At 39.8% G+C, this 18,833-nt stretch overlaps 1 protein-coding gene across 1 annotated transcript in view; it reads right to left on the reverse strand.

Annotated features, from left to right (window-relative positions):
• Positions 1–795: 795 nt before the first annotated feature.
• Positions 796–18,833, reverse strand: part of LOC107710621 (elongator complex protein 2-like) — a gene marked incomplete at its 5' end in the record, with an annotated part of 21,213 nt that continues 3,175 nt past the window's right edge. Inside the window, 18 exons of the mRNA XM_016515449.1 lie at positions 796–1,245; positions 2,457–2,570; positions 2,667–2,809; positions 3,998–4,119; positions 5,707–5,896; positions 6,564–6,636; positions 8,075–8,132; positions 9,073–9,171; positions 9,274–9,343; positions 9,814–10,005; positions 10,091–10,240; positions 10,390–10,518; positions 16,094–16,194; positions 16,377–16,460; positions 16,753–16,896; positions 17,922–17,988; positions 18,081–18,145; positions 18,374–18,451. Coding sequence (XP_016370935.1) covers positions 1,089–1,245; positions 2,457–2,570; positions 2,667–2,809; positions 3,998–4,119; positions 5,707–5,896; positions 6,564–6,636; positions 8,075–8,132; positions 9,073–9,171; positions 9,274–9,343; positions 9,814–10,005; positions 10,091–10,240; positions 10,390–10,518; positions 16,094–16,194; positions 16,377–16,460; positions 16,753–16,896; positions 17,922–17,988; positions 18,081–18,145; positions 18,374–18,451 — 2,036 coding nt within the window. The remainder of the gene's footprint in view (positions 1,246–2,456; positions 2,571–2,666; positions 2,810–3,997; positions 4,120–5,706; positions 5,897–6,563; positions 6,637–8,074; positions 8,133–9,072; positions 9,172–9,273; positions 9,344–9,813; positions 10,006–10,090; positions 10,241–10,389; positions 10,519–16,093; positions 16,195–16,376; positions 16,461–16,752; positions 16,897–17,921; positions 17,989–18,080; positions 18,146–18,373; positions 18,452–18,833) is intronic.

Below are 18,833 nucleotides of genomic sequence, written 5' to 3' on the forward strand. Positions count from 1 at the left end.
GGGCTAAGGGGTAGAATTGGGATTGGGCCTTAGGCCCAAGTTTAGAATGGTAAACTAATTTTGACGATGTTCACAAGGCTTGGCATTGGTAAGTCGGGCCTGGCTTGCAGTCCTTGTTCCAAGGTGTTCATGTCTGTTAAAATCTGTGTAGCTGAAGTAACAAAATCTGTTCATTAGGGATACTTACATGGTGTCCCTTTCTGGATACATATAATAGGAAATTTACAGGAATTACTGTTAAGACAGGCTGACAAATTGCAAAAACCAAGTTAGAAAGTGATTATATTACACCATGTTATCAATGTCTTGCAGCAATACTTCCAAAACAGTGAGTATTTTTATGATTTAAGCAGCGCTGTGGTGTCTTGTCAAGTCTAAATTATTTTCTGCGGTAATCGAAAGCATGTCACAGATGCTGTTGATACAACTTAAGTTAAATTGAATCCAGAAAACATTCCTTTAATGTCTCACAAGGATGAATGTCATTGGTTTCAATAAAAGAAGCGCTCAAGAAAAAGGAGCACTTTTCCTAAATTACACACTATTTCTCCTGTGAATGATTCACGCCTGTTGAGTCTATGGCCCTCACGGCTCATTGTACATCTTATCCGAATGCTCATCTGTCCTTCAGGCACTGGAAGCGAGAATATATGCCGGATTTTCTATTCTCTTACTGTCACTTACGGCTGTAGGTTATTACAAGAGGATTTGGCGTTCATGGGATGTGGGATGCTTTAAAACAGCCAATAAAAGAATTATAGTTAGCTTGAGATAAATCACTACTGTGACATTCCATTACTAGAAAAGAGCCATTTATTACAATACAAAGCAATATGTTTTTTTATACATCATAAATAGTACATTAGTTCGTGTTTACAGGTCATGAGTAATAGTGCTGAAATTTGAAGAAGAGAAGCTGATTTAAGGGAATAAGAAAACTGCTCCCAGAATCCCTCATGAAAGTTTACAGCAGCACATTTAGCCGCACTGGCCAGCTGAAGACTTCACAGCAGTTCAGGTGACTGTGATTCATTCATACTGAATATCAGCTGGACGCACTGCAGATTATCACCAGAGGCAGCGTGAAGTCACAGGGCTGATATTTTGATGTTGAAGATTTTGACGACATGGTCGGCACCAGCACTGGCTAGCTGAACCCAAGCTCGCTCTTCGTTCCCGCCATGGCCTGCCCGGCCCGGCCTCGGCCTCCAGTGCAGCCTCTTCACCGTCAGAGTGTGAGACTGACTGTGATGGGTGGTCAAGGAAAGCCACAAGCACGACGTTGATTCAAGGCTACACAAATCTCCCCTCGCACACTGTCTGGATGTCTCTGGCGCCCCGTTTCACTTCAGCTCTGCCTGTCCAAATACTTCCAGGGGTGAATATACACTTGCCAATTTCCAAAATAACACAGGCAGACGAATAAACACATGAATCAATCTTGCTTTTCAGAACTCACTGCAATACGTAGCAAATTTTCACTTCTTGTGCTTCTAAGGTGAGTGACTTCTGGGTAAGAGAGATGTGTAAGTGCCTACACAGACGGTTTATCAATTACACCTACAAAAGGAGAGAGTTTAGCCAGTTGGGACTCAATCCACTGTGGGGGAGAGAGAGATAGCTAGCGAGAGGGATCGGTGCGAACAGAATGCACAACATGGCCTGACCACTCTCTGACACCTTATTCTCTCTCTTCACGGATCAATGCGAAACCTGCCCACGGGAGCCCCCGTATCAATCTGAAGCTTCTCCCAAGCAGCGTTGCCAGCTCAGATACATGCGGCCCTTTTGTTGTCAATTATACCACCAGCACTGGTCTTTGGGTAGAGGTATGACTGTCTTGTTTAACTTCAGATTGTGTCACTTTTTGAGATGGTACGAGGAAGACTGTGAAACTGTGAGATTATTTATAGGGGCTTATGAGGCATTTTAACAGTTCTTAATTATTTTTGACCAAACAGCTTTAAAGAACCTGCTTGCTTTGGTCAAATTTTCTGTGCTGACTGTTAAAAAAAACTAATTGTGATTAAAATGCTTCAGGTGTGCTGTACTTGTTTGTACCACTGCACAGTTTGGCCAATTTTTTTTGTGATTACATATCATTAAAATAAATTTACATACAAAATAAAAAGTGTAATTACAATTTTATTATATTTATTATTACTAAATTAAAAACAGTAAACAAAACAAGAAATCTAGTCTTATTTTGATAAGCAGAGCTAATTATGCTTTAAACAGAGATTTACGAAGACTAAAAAACTTTTCTTTAAAATAACATCCACAGGCATAACGTAAAAAGTCCATTTTGATTTCACAAGTTCTTAGTTCTAGTTATGTGGGTGCAGATTCTGTGCAGGCCTATCAATCACACCTCTTAGCTAGAGTACAATGATGTTTTCAAACTCACCATTTCATGATTATAAAAGAGTGGAGAATATGAGCAGGAAAAAGGATACCAAGTATCGGTTTCTCCACATTTGCTCCAGTCTGATCCAGAAGACAAATCCTCTAATGGCCTCCATTTATACAGCACAATCTTCCCATTTTCTAGACCTACAGCCAGCAAAAAACTACACAAATGCAAGTATAATTCAATATTTGTCCCAGACACATCGCACTAATTCTAATGATGGTGTTACATAAAGACCACAGGTGAATAACGTTACCTCTGGTCTGAACAGAGATATGGGCAGATAGACACAGCAGTAGCTGAATCTCCGACATCCAGAACAGAGGAGCAGGGGGTCACGCTTTCACCCTCACATTCACCGACACTGACTCCAGAAACACGATGACCCCAGATGATTACCTACAATAACACAACAAGGTCAGATGTCAAAGCTTAGACCGCAGGAAAGACTTGGACTTAAAAAAATGCTGCATGTAGTCCTTTTTCCCTCATTAAAAATGTTTTACACACGGAGTAATCAGTATCAGTAGCCTGATAGCAGCGGTTTTATTTTGCATGAAGCGGTTCTCATTATGGGGGTGGACACATTGATTACCTACAATAACACAGCAAGGTCAGATGTCAAAGCTTAGACCGCAGGAAAGACTTGGACTTAAAAAAATGCTGCATGTAGTCCTTTTTCCCTCATTAAAAATGTTTTACACACGGAGTAATCAGTATCAGTAGCCTGATAGCAGCGGTTTTATTTTGCATGAAGCGGTTCTCATTATGGGGGTGGACACATTGAAATTCCATGACCAGCTAAATACCTCTCCCTTTATTTTTGCGTTGCCCCAGTTATTGGAAATGTTAGCTTTCTACAAAGGTATCGATAACTGAAAACTTTCATGTGTTGCTGCGTTCACACCATTACATGGCCGTACAAGTTCAAATGACTGCCATGCCACCAGTCCAACAACATTTGCTAAATGCATATTAAACTGGACCTACCTTCTTGTCTCGACTTGACGTCACAAAGTACTTGCTGTCAGAGCTCCAGTCACATGACCAAATAATGCGTGTGTGAACCGCTGTGTCCTTACTAGTGTTTGCGTAGAGAGAAAAGCTTGCCTCTGGAAAAAGAAACAAACAAACAAAAAAAGGTCAAATCTAAAAATACAAGACATAATATTCACAACTGTATTTAGCTTAATTTATTACTAAATTCCATTTTAGTCCATTGGGATATTTTGCTCAAATAAAAGTAATACAGCTAGCCAGTCTGTTTTCTTTCACGCTTGTTTGTGCTGCAACTAAATCTGAGAGCAACCATTGCGAGTTGACGTCCTCTTAATTTATGCTTACGTGATAGTGCAATTATTCAAAATAATGCCATTTTCTGGGCTCCTCAGTTTTCAGCCATGTTTGACCAAATCTTAGATTGTCTGATTCGGTCTGATATCCTACATAGCTTTCTACAAAGGTATCGATAACTGAAAACTTTCATGTGTTGCTGCGTTCACACCATTACATGGCCGTACAAGTTCAAATGACTGCCATGCCACCAGTCCAACAACATTTGCTAAATGCATATTAAACTGGACCTACCTTCTTGTCTCGACTTGACGTCACAAAGTACTTGCTGTCAGAGCTCCAGTCACATGACCAAATAATGCGTGTGTGAACCGCTGTGTCCTTACTAGTGTTTGCGTAGAGAGAAAAGCTTGCCTCTGGAAAAAGAAACAAACAAACAAAAAAAGGTCAAATCTAAAAATACAAGACATAATATTCACAACTGTATTTAGCTTAATTTATTACTAAATTCCATTTTAGTCCATTGGGATATTTTGCTCAAATAAAAGTAATACAGCTAGCCAGTCTGTTTTCTTTCACGCTTGTTTGTGCTGCAACTAAATCTGAGAGCAACCATTGCGAGTTGACGTCCTCTTAATTTATGCTTACGTGAAAGTGCAATTATTCAAAATAATGCCATTTAACCATTATCGTGCAGCCCTACCTCAATGTTTGTTGTATTTTTGCTCATTTTTGCTCTGCTAATTAAAGCTCAAGCAACCACAACTGGCCAGTCACAGACTGGAGAGTCTTAACTCATTAGCCAGAAACACAAAAGTCCGACAAATGGAGAGGAGGCATCAGGGGAGGCAACATGTCTTTGTGACAGAGATTTCTCCACGCATGACACTGTTCAACCACCATGCTGGGCTGTTCTCTGATCAGCTGTGACACTGACTAACCTCTCCACGTCTGCAGCATACAGGCTGTGAGTAATACCAGCCTCAGAGAACGGACTGCGGCGTGCCTCGGCCCTAAGCGGCCTGCGATGCCTCGGACACATCAGAAAATAGAGAAAGAAAAACAGACGCTCCTGTGGTTACCTTATGTCAACAGTGATTTAGATGTGTATGCTCAGAATACACATGAACACTGCAGTGCGGTCACTGGGAGGCGCTAACTGACTCTTTCTAAATGCCAGGAGAATCTTACAGTGGGCGAACATCAGCAGTCCACAAACTTATATTGTTGACAATGAGAAATGGAGGAAGGTAAAAGCTGTCTTTGAGTAAAGAGGTCTATAAACCCTGGAGGAAGCTGTTAAGTGTTCCCATTCATCTTATTGGATGTTACTTCTACGGGGCGGTTTACGTAGGGCTGTACGATTAATCAAAATAAAAACTGCGATATGATTCACAGTTTTCAGTGTCTCTGAGCGGCTCAGTTCCGTTCAGCTCGGTTTGCTCAAACTCATGCACGCTTATAATGTGCACTTGGAAACGCAGCATGCGCCAACCACTTTCCCAAACTTGTAATGAGAAATCAGCTGTTGTCAACAAAAGAGAAGCTACAAGGGCTCCCTGCGGTTTTCACTAATTTAAAAGCTTGATGATTTACTTAAAAGTAATTAAGTCAGAATTATTATTGTAATTGCACAGTTGTACTTTAAAATAAAATGATTATTGCTAGTTTTCTTATATACTCTTTTTATTTTACAATGAAATATGACAATAGTAATATTTTGATTTTATATTTTTATCAATGACACCTGATATTATTATTATTATTGTTATATTATTATATTTTCTTAAATACTCATTTTATTTTACAGTAAAATATTACAATGGTAATATTTCTTATTTTGTTTAATATTTTTTATACATAATACATACATACATGTATTATGTATATATTATTATATATAAAAAATAATAATAATGGGGGGGGGGTCAAAATACACTCAACTTGACCGCTTGTCTATGAGGGAACAAAGATGAATAAGGGATAAGGGGAGGTGTGCTGACCTGTATCTGAGTCAGGGTTTCCTTGTCTCCATAGGGACCAGGTGCGATCTCGGGAAACAGCGAGCAGAAGGTGTCCATTCGGGGAGAATGCCATCTGAGTGACGGTCAGGCTGTGGCAGGGCAGTGACTGAAGCTGTTTCCAGGAAGTTGTGCTCCACAGAAGAATGGCAGCATGTTCAGGTTTAGAGGCCTGTGACACAAGACACATGTTGATCATGTAGATCTTTCACACCAGCATCCACAAGCAAGTCGTTCTTTTAGTGCTCTTTATCTGAACCTCAACCGCAGAGCCTATTTGCAGCTCAGCCAGCAGTGTTAGAGAATAAACCTCACGTCCACAGCAAAGTCACCTGAGCCTGCAGCACCCCAACAGCAGGCCGCCATCAGCTCCACCGAATAAACCTCACAATCTCCGCTCGAGCGTGAACAATGGCAGGTGACACGCAGAATGTGCTTTCATTCGGAAGGGCTTTGTGCGCGATCACTGTGAGTTCGGCAGAACCACGGGGGCCAGACTGGGACACAAACCAATGATCTCCCTTCAACTGTCTCAAGAATGTGTCACACCGGCCGGAGGGCACGTAGGGCTGGTTAACCAACCCTGGTCATGCAAGTTCAATGTGTTTTTAATACGACATGCGGCTCATTACATCAAAGAGAAGGAAAATTAACTTACACATGGATGTCAGGGTCTAAATTGACACGAGCTTGTTAAAATGGCAAATGACTAAACATTTAAAACCACTTATGGATCGGTGCAGCTTCACGCATGCATGCTCTTCTGTGTTCTGTTATTACAGTCCACGGATACATTTTGTGTGACACTAATGACCATCTGGTCACCCATGTGATTGTACCTTACATGCTGAAGCCACCACAGTCCTCGCAGAATTCGATGCCAGACAAAACATCTCAAAGCCGTGCCCATACCTGCGGAGAGAGTGACACGGAAAGAAAGTATGTTAATGAGGGCTTTGTCAGTACCTGCTCACAAATAAAGCCTGAGCACCGTGACAGGTTCTGAGAGACAGTCGGGGCGGTGATTCAAACACGACGGATGCTTGGTGTGTCAGGGCTGCCGTGCGTGCTCTCCTGTGCTTATGGGAGTGGAAGAAAGCCATGCGCTCTGGCAGCTATTAGCAGATTTGCTTAGTAATTTCCAGCACGGGATGAATAGCTCGGCAAGCCAGGCTGTCAAAGCCTATAGCTGCTTACAGCGGTGTATGTAAATTATAACAGTTTATTTAGTGTCGCCTGTGTATCAAGGAAACCGGCTTTGAATTCTTATGAGCAAGATAAAAAAATTGCAAGTCTGTACATTTCAATTGATTGTAAATGCCTTGGGGGGGCATGAATTTTTAATCGTGAAAAATATTGTCAATGTGTAATAATTTTGCAAAATTTCTTGTGAATAATATGCTTATTTTTCCCACCAACCAGTGCAAAATACCACTAAGCATCCAATTCTGTTGTATATTGCCTACAGTTTCAGCAAATGTCAGAGTCATATGTCATTTTAGTGCAACACAGGCATTATTCTGTGCTAACAAAAGCTCGGGAAACTTAGGCCAGAAAATACTGTATGCAAGTAAGCAAACACTGGCACAAATGCTTGGCTAATGCATTGCAAACACCCCATTGAATTGCTGTGGCAGTAACTATCCTCCGTTCACAAGGGATCGATAGAGACTTAAAATATCTGAGCCATTAATCCGTATGCTATTCAGATATAAACATTTGAACAGTTTAAGCAAATCTGCTGCAAACTGTTGCAGTGTTGTTTTTGTTAACTAAAACTATTTTTTTTTTAATTGTATTTTGCTAAATTGCCTTTTGTAGAATAATGATTATTTTAATCTCCACTGTTGTTTAAAAAAAAAAACATGCATAAAACAATTGGTAAATATCAGTGCTACATATTGGTTACTAGACACTTAAAAAATAATTGCTACTGGTTGTAAAATTATTATTATTATTACTATCAGTCAGTCTAAAGTTTATTCTAATATCCATTATAACACCCTTTGCAGTCTGACACATTTCAGATGTGAGCGCAATGACAACATCGAACTTGCATAACCAGAAGCATTAGCATTCACATACTTGCATACAGTATTTTTGTGTCTTAGTTTGGATGTAGAAAGTTAAGGAGAGATATATATATTTAATGAACAATTTTAGGCTTTTCTTGTATAGTGTCAAAGCATACAGGATGAATGATTCTTGTCATGAGCTCTAAATACCTATTACGCTGCATTATTTATATCACAGAAGCCGGTTAAGCAATAATGCGGTGCAGCATTAGTGCCGGCTGCAGACCAGCCAATGAGGGCAGACGAACACAAATGATAATTGATGGGAAACTCACAGCTTCTGTACCTCTGGCCACAGTGTGTTCTGCAAAAGGTCGTCCTCTGTCGGAGGCTCTGTCAATACACACACAGAGTCACAAAATATAAACACAGTTATTATGGGAGATGAGCAGACACCTATAGACTGTATTTTTCAATAGGCTCATATTTTAATTTAGCAACAGATACACAGACGAGCAATTTACTCAAAGCTGTTTGGAACAACGGCAGCTTTATCTACAATTTTCAATGGATGTTAGCTTTACGACATGCTGTAAATCAAATTTGGCTCTCTTTATGCAAGCCTGAAATAATATTGTCTCATTTAGATATACAGACACTTATGCAACACATGCCCCAATTGAAATGGAATGGAGACCAGGCATTTTGTTTAATTCATCCCTGGTTTGCGGTTTTATTTTAATTATTTCCCTCTTTGCCCCTCCAGAGTGGTATTATTCCATTAACAACTCTGTGTCCGCCTCATTGCACTCCCCATCGCCCAGAGTCATCAATATTTTAACTTTGCAATTATATAAGCCTTCTTTCTAATTATGATTCCAGATTAAGGAGCTTTTTCAATCACATTGACAACGTTTGCCACTGTTCGCCTGGAGCAAGAGCGGCATAAACCCCCCTGCTTCAACACTCACCCTCCACCCATCCCCCCCCTTATGCTGTTATAACATGTCTCCAGTATCTCTGATTCATGCCCCAGATACATTAATAAACCAGAGAAAACAGTCTTTAATAACTGCTTGTCACAAATGTAGAATATCATTGTGTTTTCATGGAATAACCAAGGAACTGTCAACTTACAGTGTCTACCTGGTGTTGGTGAAGTTTTTGACTATTGCCATAAAGTCTGGTGCATTTTATATTTCGTTTCAGGAAAGAACTGTCTACTTGGAGATAAAGAGGCCAATTGACTGAAATGTAAAAATGACCAACCACAGTTCATTTTTAATGCAATAGTTGAGGGAAAAAAGCAGGGGAAAAAACTATACATAAATACCAATGAGTTTGAGAGGTTGAAAGTAGGACTCTTTATATTGTTCGGACAGGCTATTGAAATCTTCACTGTCCTGTTGAGGGCTCTGAGATGCGAGGTCACCTGTAAACACATGCCACAGTAAAGGTTAGCAACTGCCTCACCGCTCTCAGGATCAGTTCAATGCAAATTCTCCTGTGGTCAACGAATTCAAAGGGTTCATACCTTGAAACACGGCCTTGTTGGACAGGCCAAGGGCAGGAGTGCTGGCTCCCTCTGGGAGATCTGCTATTTCCTGAACACCCAGGAGACATAGACACATTGAAAAACCTCTCTATATAAACCCTTCTACTAGATTGCGAACTTGTTAAATTTTGTCTGCAATGCAAGATACTCTATAACAACTGTTGTATAAAAGCAAAATTCTCACAAAATGCTGGTCTAAATGGGAGCACGGCTGTGTTTGGCTCCACAAGAGCCAAAGCGTTCCACGTGATATTCGCTTAATTACACAAGATCAACCTGAATTGAGAATGCCATTTATGTCGTCTCATTTACCATGACCTCAAGTTACAGAAAATGAAACTCCTTTAGCTATATATCTGAGAGCATGTGCATAAACATTAGGATTAAGATAATGGGAAAATGTGAGACTCATCTTAAAATCTCTCGCTGATCCAAGACAGCGCAAAGAGTAATTAAAACCCAGGTTTTATTTGATGTAACTAATTAAAGTTTAAAGATGAGATGATTCTAAGTACTTACATTACAGCCCAGCAGTTTCTCCACAGAGGTGCATGATATGTTAGCAAAGTTCTCCACAAAATTCCTTGGAGCCTTGAACACCCGCAGGACCTTCTCATCTGCACCGGACACGAACTGAAAACGCCCAACCATAGTCAGACACTGCATGTCATAACCGTGAATCTGCGGCCTTGAGATCTCATGCCAGGTAATCTGCAAATACAGAAAGCGTTGATCAACCGTAAAAGTTTGACGATGTATGATCATTGAAAAACAAAGAGTTGACATATGTTTAAACCTCTGAGCATCCTTTTCTGGTCCAGGGTGTAAAGAGTCTGGTAGTTTGGTCTGATCCAACAGTGATGATAAACTCTCCCTCAGGGTCCCAGCTCAAGTCCTGCACTGCGCCAAAGTGACCCGAAATGACCACACTAGGCCTCCATTCTCCCTGTGCAAAAGAGAAGTCTCCATATTAATTTACTCCATCTAGTATATAAATCATAATACACTTGAATTTTGTCAGTTTTTATTAGGCAAACAGGAATGTTTGCATAAAAAGCTTTGCATTACTGACAGATGTTGTCAGTTACGTCTGACCTGGTTGCGGTCACAGTGCCAGAGGTGCAGCGCTCCGTGAAAGGCATGAGCCAGAATCATAAAGCCGTCTGGACTCATCTGGCATCCATAGAAACCCAGGGTGTTTCCTCCAACTTCCCCAACACGAACCTTAATGAGGAGTCAACGAGAAATAATGGAGAAACTAAATATTCAAACTATCCATATTATAGTGTACAACACCACACATCAAACCTGAAACATTCTTGTAGGACTACTTAGAACTACCTGGTGAATTGGTAACCCATTGAGGGACTCAAACCTTCAATATTTTGGTTACCCACCCTGAGGTGCGTTTCTCATGCAACAATGTAATTTGCTGCTTAACTACCATAGCATGATGTATTGTTGGAGACATTAACAAGCTAGTTACGACTATATCCAGAAATTGTATTAACTTCATCACATATCCATTTGATCGAACTACCTTGGTTCCAAATACACTCACTGGCTACTTAATTAGATACACCTTTTCAACTGCTCGTTAACAAATCTATTTCAGCCAAATACACGGCAGCAACTAAATTCATAAAGGCATGTAGACATGGTCAAGTCAATCTACTCCAATCAAGCATCAGAATGGGGAAGAAAGGTGATTTAAGTGACTTGGCATTGTTGTTGGTGCCAGATGGGCTAGTCTGAGTATTTCAGTAACTGTTGATCTACTGGGATTTTCACACACAACTAGCTCTAGTGTTTACAGAAAATGGCCCAAAAAGAGCAAATATCCAGTGAGCGGCAGTTCTGTGGGTCAGAGGAGAATGGCCAGAATGATTCAAACTGAGAGAAAGGCAACCTCGAAGCAGATGGGCGACAGCAGCAGAAGACCAAACCGGGTGAAAATTGGGCAATACAGTTGCCTGGTCTGATTTATATAGCTTATTTTGCTCAAGAGCTTGATCCAAAAGAAACTGTGCTTCTCACCACAGACTGAGAGCTGCAGTTCCAACCACACAACATTGTGAAGCTGTTGATGAATGTTCGTTGGAACTATGGTTTTGGGAAACACTGAATTGCTAAAGTATGTTGGTAACAACAGAACTTTCTTTAAGCTAACAATGTTTTTTGGAACCTCAGATCTTTACCTACAGTCCCTTAGAACCGGTGGTATTGTGGACTGTCATCCACTCTGAAATCCTGTCTGAAGTGGTTATAAACCCTTTTTAGGGTTATTTGTTCATTTGATTATACAGTAAGAATTACATTATGTTGTGGCTGTTATGAGTTAATTGCCTGGGGTGGCTAAAATACGATCCCAAAGTGGACATTTATATGAAAACAAAAACCTTGGAACTACACTCTGTGTTCTCCATCATGTTCTTGATGGTGAGCGTTTGATAAGAGAGGCCTTCGCCGGTGTCACTGCCCCCGATAAACCGGCTGGTCAAGCAGGCCACTAATTAGTAGTCATGAATCCTGAGCAATCCGAGTTGAGAGTCTACAGCTGTGCTCCATCTCCGTTAAGTAACAGTCTGAGGACACCAATTAATCAGGCCGACAAGCGAAAAGCACGATGTATGCAAAGAGGAGACTATTAAATGAGAAATAAATCGTGTTTGCTTCCTTTGAATGCATTAATGTGATGTTGAATGTAATCACGCACGCATTAAATCAAATGTGAGCCTCGGAAAGCTGGGAGACAAAATGGTCACATGAAGAATGAATCAGTGTAAACTCCCCTGACTGGGCTGGGCTATGAATACCAAAGCAATGCAATTGTTTTTCAGCAAACTGTAGCACGGCTTGCCCTCCGTCAGGCCCGTGTCTAACATGCTTAATGCTGCTCGAGTGTCTCACGGTAATGGGGGAAGTGAGTCGTGCTGCGGAGCAAGCGGTAACATTGTATAAAACAAGATAATTAGTCATGATTATGCCATCAGCGATAACCTGCCTTTACTTTTATTTATGATTGTGTGCAAGCAAAGACTGATACTCCAGCCTCAACATCTGCATTGCCAATACACACTCAGCGGGTGAAGAAATAATTTTGTAATTTAATCAAATCACACTTTCAACTGTGAAAAGGAGGTATGAAAATTTCAGTTGACAGCCATCACAGTGGTGTTTCCTGTTGACCTTGAGCAGGACAAGACATTTCCAGCAACCGTGTTAAGAGCAGCAGTGATTCCTCACGTTCAGGGGTGTCACCGCTCAATGATTCACAGTCTTTTGTCATGCCCAGTAGAGCATGTCTCAAAGATATTGCCAGATAAGGTGGCTAGCTTAAGCTCTTCATCAAAACGACAACACTATATGGACAAATCAGCCATTTAATGCTGAGATTTTAACACCGCCACAAGACAGGACAGGACAGTTCGGACAGAGCCACGTTGGCTGGAAAACACAGATTCAAAACTAAATCCACAAACCATCAAACGGTAAGGGCTATCAACATTTTAACGCTCCCGTGTACACCAATAGAGAGACATTTGAGATGCCCTTCACAGGCGTATCCTACGGAGTGTATATGGCGGAACTAATGACTGCGATAAAGAGAGCCCTTCACTTTGAATGGCATGGATCTCTGCAAGCCATTCTGGAAAGAGTGATGCAACATTAACCAGATTGATTTTGAATTCCGTCCACATGGCTACTCGTATATCACGGCCAAATCTCATGGGTGAAATGTGCAATCACTCTTGTTTAGGGAAGGAACACCAATATGGATCTGTGGCACGATGTGTGTTGTAACACAAACCACACTGTTTTGGATGGGATTTGTACGAAACCAAACAATTCAGGGGAGTGACGAAACTCTTGAGGTTGGGATCCTGGAAATCAAACAGCGCCCACAATGATGTGGTCTAGAAGTTACAGATCTTGGCCGGTAGCCAAAAGACTGTAGGTTCTTGTAGCTCAACTGGCATCAATAACAATGGCCACTTAATATGAAAGCACTTTAGATAGAACCTATAAGAAATGGGTACACGTAGGTTTGAAGCCCAGCAGAAGCAATCCATGAACTATCAGCCTTATGCCCTTGAAAGGTACTTAGCACCGGTTGCTCCAGAGTGATTCAATAAGTATACTGCAAGTCACTGTGGATAAAAGCGTTTGCTAAATGACTACTTGGATTATCTTGCACTTTATCTTGAACTACAAGATAAAGGTAATCGCTACCGGACAAACTAATGCTTTACTCATGGTTTCATTCCTGTGGAGAATGAGATGAGGATTCGTGAGACTGAAAGTGAGCAATCCAACTATGATGATGGATACTGAGAGCAGCTCAATAATATGTCAATTCTAGGTGATGTGAGTGTGGGTCATGAGGTCTAGAGGTTAAAGATTTTTCACGGTAACTCATCCGTTCTCTCTTCTGGGCTATCAGGGAAAATAAACCATTAGCACAACACTAATGGCTCACAGAGTCTCAAAATGGTCCCTGCAGTCCCCCCACACTGCCCACTGGCAACATGACTTTTTAGGAGGGTGTAGTTTACACAGCGGTTTGCCTGGCCACTCTACTGCAAACCAGCTCTCCACTAAATCTGACCAATTAGGCTAATCATTATGGAGGAGACTCTTCTTTGTGGATGCGTTAATTAGCCAAAGTGATGGTGGTCATTTTCTGCTTAGCAGGGCACTTGCAGTAAGTCCATAACTGTGCCATGAAGGCAAGTTTTAGTTAACATAAACTGCCATATTTATGAACAAGTCATTATTGCAAGTTCAATGGTTAAAGCCTTTTCACACCAAATCCAAGATTAAAAAATGAAAACTATAGCAAAACTAATGTAATGTATGGAATTTAATCAAAGATCAGCAGCAAAAACATTCAGTAAAGTGAGATTAAATAGTATTCTTTAAATGTATTGTTTAGTTATTGGACGTTTGCATAAACTTTTATGTTTGTATTTCCTTGTGCATTTTAATTTGAGAAATATAGAGGAGTAAAGTGCAGTTGTAGAAATCTTCATTTGCACTGTTGCAGAAATCTACCCAATAATGATTTATGTATATTAAATTATAAAGTTATTATAAATGTATATATATATTAAATAATAGATTTATATATATATATTAAATTATAGATTTATATATATTAAATTACAAAGATATAAATAAAATATAATATCTGCCAGTTCAAAGGCGCTCAACCACATCTGATAACCCAGTTCACACCTACCTCCTATCATATGCCCTTTACCACTCTATACAGAAGAGACATGCAGTGCAGAAAATAACAGATGCAGAACAACCCCACTGCATCCAGGTACAACACAAGACCTGAAACCAACCTCTTTCTTCTTACAACTACAACTCACTGTCTTTCATTTTTAATTGGACTTAAGACATGCCTTAGTACGACAAAGCATGTGCGTCATCATACAACATGCCAAGTGTCAGAATCAGGAGCCATTGATCTGAGCCCAGAGTCTGCACCTATGTCTGTATGCCAAGATCAAAGTGAGTAGCTCTTATTAATCAACCACGAAGTCAAGCCTGTTATCTGCTGCTGCAACGCCAATCAAAACGTCCTATTATGACTGAAGTGAAAAAACATAGTTTTAAGGTTATCTGAGGAATCGCCATCCCATTTCTGAGAGAAACTCACCAATCATTCACAGTCCCTCACACAGATGGCAGAGAACAAGCTTATCTGTGCAATTCTCAGTGTGTGGGTTAAATTTGACGCAGTTAGCAGAGAATGGGCAGATGTTCCCTGCATTACCCATAGAGCGTAACAGCAGAGGAGCTTGTGCAGCACTTCCTGCTGCTGCTGTGGATTCTAGAAGTCCATGACTGGCAACCAGAGAGTCTATGAAAGACAGGAAGGAAATGACCTCAGGATGGGGTTATTTCTTTCCAGGAGCTTGGTCTGTACGCTCTGTACGAGGTGATTGAAGCCACTGACGTAGGGTCTGCAATGGGAGACATCTTGTGTCTAGAAGTAGATCTTGTGCCAATTTAAAGTCTTTATGCAAGTTTTCATTCTGATTTTAAAATTATTTTATTAGTTTATAAGGCACTACATGGTCTTGCATCCAGACTACCTTTTAAAAATGCTTTACGTCTATAAACCTCAAAGGTCCCACAGATCATCTGGTTCCTCTCTTATTTGGTGATGCTGCTTTCAGCCATTATGCTCCATGCCGATGGAGGAAATGAGAGGTGCAGAAAATATAGATATTTTTAAACATGAATTAAAAACCCTGTTATTTAGTCTGGCTTTTATGTGGTGATGTAAATTTTTATTCTATTATTTATATTTATTTTATTTATTAACATCATTATAATTTGTTCTATCTTTTTGTTGATTTTTATTTTATTGTATTCTATTATTTTACTTTTATTATGAACTACTTTAATGTTAATTTCATTGCTTGTATTTTATGTCAGTTACTTGTTTATGTATGTACAGCACTTTGAAGTGCACTGGATTAGATTTAAAAGGTGTTTATGAAAAAAACACTTTTTTTTTGATTGATTGACAAAAATGTTGAATCCAAGTCATGGCACAGTGGTAGCACAACTCTGGAGTTGTCCGAATCTCATTTCTTCTCTCTCTATCCCATAATTTCCCGCCCTTTCTTTATTGGACACATACAGAAACTCTGAAAGGCTGGAACTGAAGCTAGATTCCTTAGATATATATTCTGGAAATTCACACGCATTCTACTGCATTCTAATCCACCTTCTAAATTTTTCCAATATCAGTATTTAGTAAACAAGATGACTTTACCAGCTCCACCCACATCCCTGAATCCTCCTCTGGCCCCCATAAGATCATGGTCTTGTCCATTGAGGCAGAGAGCAGCTTCAGGGGCTGTTCCACTAAGTCACCTGCAGGGGGAGACATCAAGTAACAAAATAGAGGCAGAGACTGGATAAATCCCAAAAAAATATACAAACAATATCAATCAAAATTAATATAATTTCACAGTACATTAGAGAGATATGAAGAAACAAAAGAAACAAAATCAGCTCATGCTCACTGATCACAAAATAAAAGCATGCAGGAATACCTTTGACACATGGAGGTTGCCAGTGAACTCCATAAACCCGGTTTTCATGGCCAGCCAACACCGTTTCAAGAGTCACAGCAAACTCTAGAGCAGAAAGAAATAAGCAACGAGGAGCAGATTATTATCCTTACACATTTTTCATTACTTACAGTCTTTACTAGACAAATAAAATTTTTTCTTGCATTTGGTTCTGGCAAGTTCATTTTTGGACCCTGATTATAAAACATTGTATATGTAATCCTTGATTTTTTGTGTTTATACAGGCAAAGACATGGTTTCAAAACAGATAATCAAGCAACTAATCAACTCAACAATGACCAAATTCTATAAGTCATCACACAACTAAATTACAATCATGCAAAACCTCCAGCCTCACCATCTCCAGACACTTGAAAAACATTCTCCTTCATTTTGATAACAGCCTCAGTCTGCTGGTTTGATTCAGTGGCAGTCTTGGCAAACAGTCTCCACACTCTGATCAGACAGTCCTGTGAACAGCTGGCTAGCCAGAGCTCTCCATCTACACATTAAGCAGTGAAACAAGTAGTATGAGAAGCTTTCCCGCTTGTATATTTCAGTTACGGTGCCTTTAGTTGGCAGCAAGTGCCTGTTTCATGCATTATAAAAGAATGTGTGAGTGAAAAAAACAATACTGGCTCCTTAGGATGGTGCATTTGATATCCTTGGACTACTTCACTGCCAGTACTGTATCATATGTATTAAATGGGTCTGTGACTTCAACTCTTATGCCAAAATTCACAAAACATGTGCACATCATATTTCACCCCACAATTGCTTTGATGTTTTACATTTGAGTTTGTTTGTAATTCTCATTATTTCTTAAAACAATGTTTATTGCTGTAATACAGCAATGAGAATCGTCCTGTCAGAGCCAATTAAAATCAGCTTAAAATGTGCATAAACACACAAACATTTTAATTTACTGCATCACAGTAATGAGAAGTCCTAGACCACATTCTACTTTTCTATATGGCTTTATCTCCAATTAAAAAAGGAAATTGATTTAACTAATCTTTAGGAAACAGAGTGAGAGACATTCTACAAAGCACTATTTTCAGTCTATATATATAAGAATACAGTAAAAACAGTAATATTGCAAATTATTACAATTGATTTATTCCTGTGGTAACAAAGCTGAATTTTCAAATTATTAAAATTGTGCTGCTTAATATTTTTGTGGAAACCATGTTCCATTTTTTTCAGGATTCTTCAATTAATAGAATTCAAAATAACAGCATTTATTTAAAATAGAAATGTATGTAACAATATAAATTTTGCTACTGACATTTTCAATTAATTAAATGCATTTAAATAATTAATTTATTATTAATAAAAAAATTTAAAAAAAACTTTGACACCAAACCTTTGATTGGCTGTATAAATACTAAATGCTACAATAAGGACTAAAGGCTACAAAGGTAAAATGTAGATTTCATGGGGTCTTATGGTCCTAAATCATGCTTCATTTTACTTCCTCTAAATATAATACTTCTTAAGCACATTTATTCCATTTAGAGGTCCTACCTTTAGTGGCCCACTCCACACATCGGACCCAATCCTCATGTCCTGTCAGAGTCAGAAGCCTCTGAAACTAAACACACCCACAGGTAACATTCACACACCCACATGACACACAAAATGTGAACAGCATTAATATAAAGCAAAGACACCTGACAATCTTACCTGTCCATTGAGCTGCACATACAGGTGAACTCTGCTGTCATCTCCCCCACAGGCGAGTACTGGAACTGCAAGAGATGTAATTATCCTCTTCATTCACACGGACACACCAGGCAGACAAGTCACTAAGTCTATTCACGGCATCTAGAAGCGAAATACAGCTACAGTCCAGACGTGAATAATGCAAGAGGCAGGCTAACGTCGCCCCAGGACATATTTAAAGCACAGAATGAGATTTTAACATGATAGGGCTGGACAATACAGCAAATCAACATGGAGCAGCGGGCGCAGCTTACCTCTGCTGCCTGGCAACAGCGCCAAGGAGACATCCATCATGAACCCGCTCCCAAAAGATACGGTCTGGAGGCATTCAGCTAATGAAGAGAACAGAAACACAACAGAAAATGAACCCGTCCAACTCATGATGAATTCTAATTTTTTTTTTAAATAACTTATTTTAAATTAGGCTATTATTAAAGGGGTCGTATGGTGCTATTTTAAAGATCATTATTTTGTGTTTTTGGTGTAACAGAATATGCTGACATGCTTTAATGTTCAAAAAACACATTATTTTTCAAATACTGTACATTATTGTAGGTCCTCTATGCCCCGCCTCTCTCAAACACGTCGTTTTCAACAAAGCCCCCTCCTTTGACAAGCCCAGTCTGCTCTGATTGGCCAGCTGACCCAGTGCATTGTGATTGGCCGAACACCACAAGCACACGTCGGAAATGAAACGCCCCTTACCATAATCGC

Source organism: Sinocyclocheilus rhinocerous, unplaced genomic scaffold, assembly GCF_001515625.1.
Source record: "Sinocyclocheilus rhinocerous isolate Xijiao unplaced genomic scaffold, SAMN03320098_v1.1 scaffold492, whole genome shotgun sequence".
Taxonomy (NCBI): Eukaryota; Metazoa; Chordata; class Actinopteri; order Cypriniformes; family Cyprinidae; genus Sinocyclocheilus; species Sinocyclocheilus rhinocerous.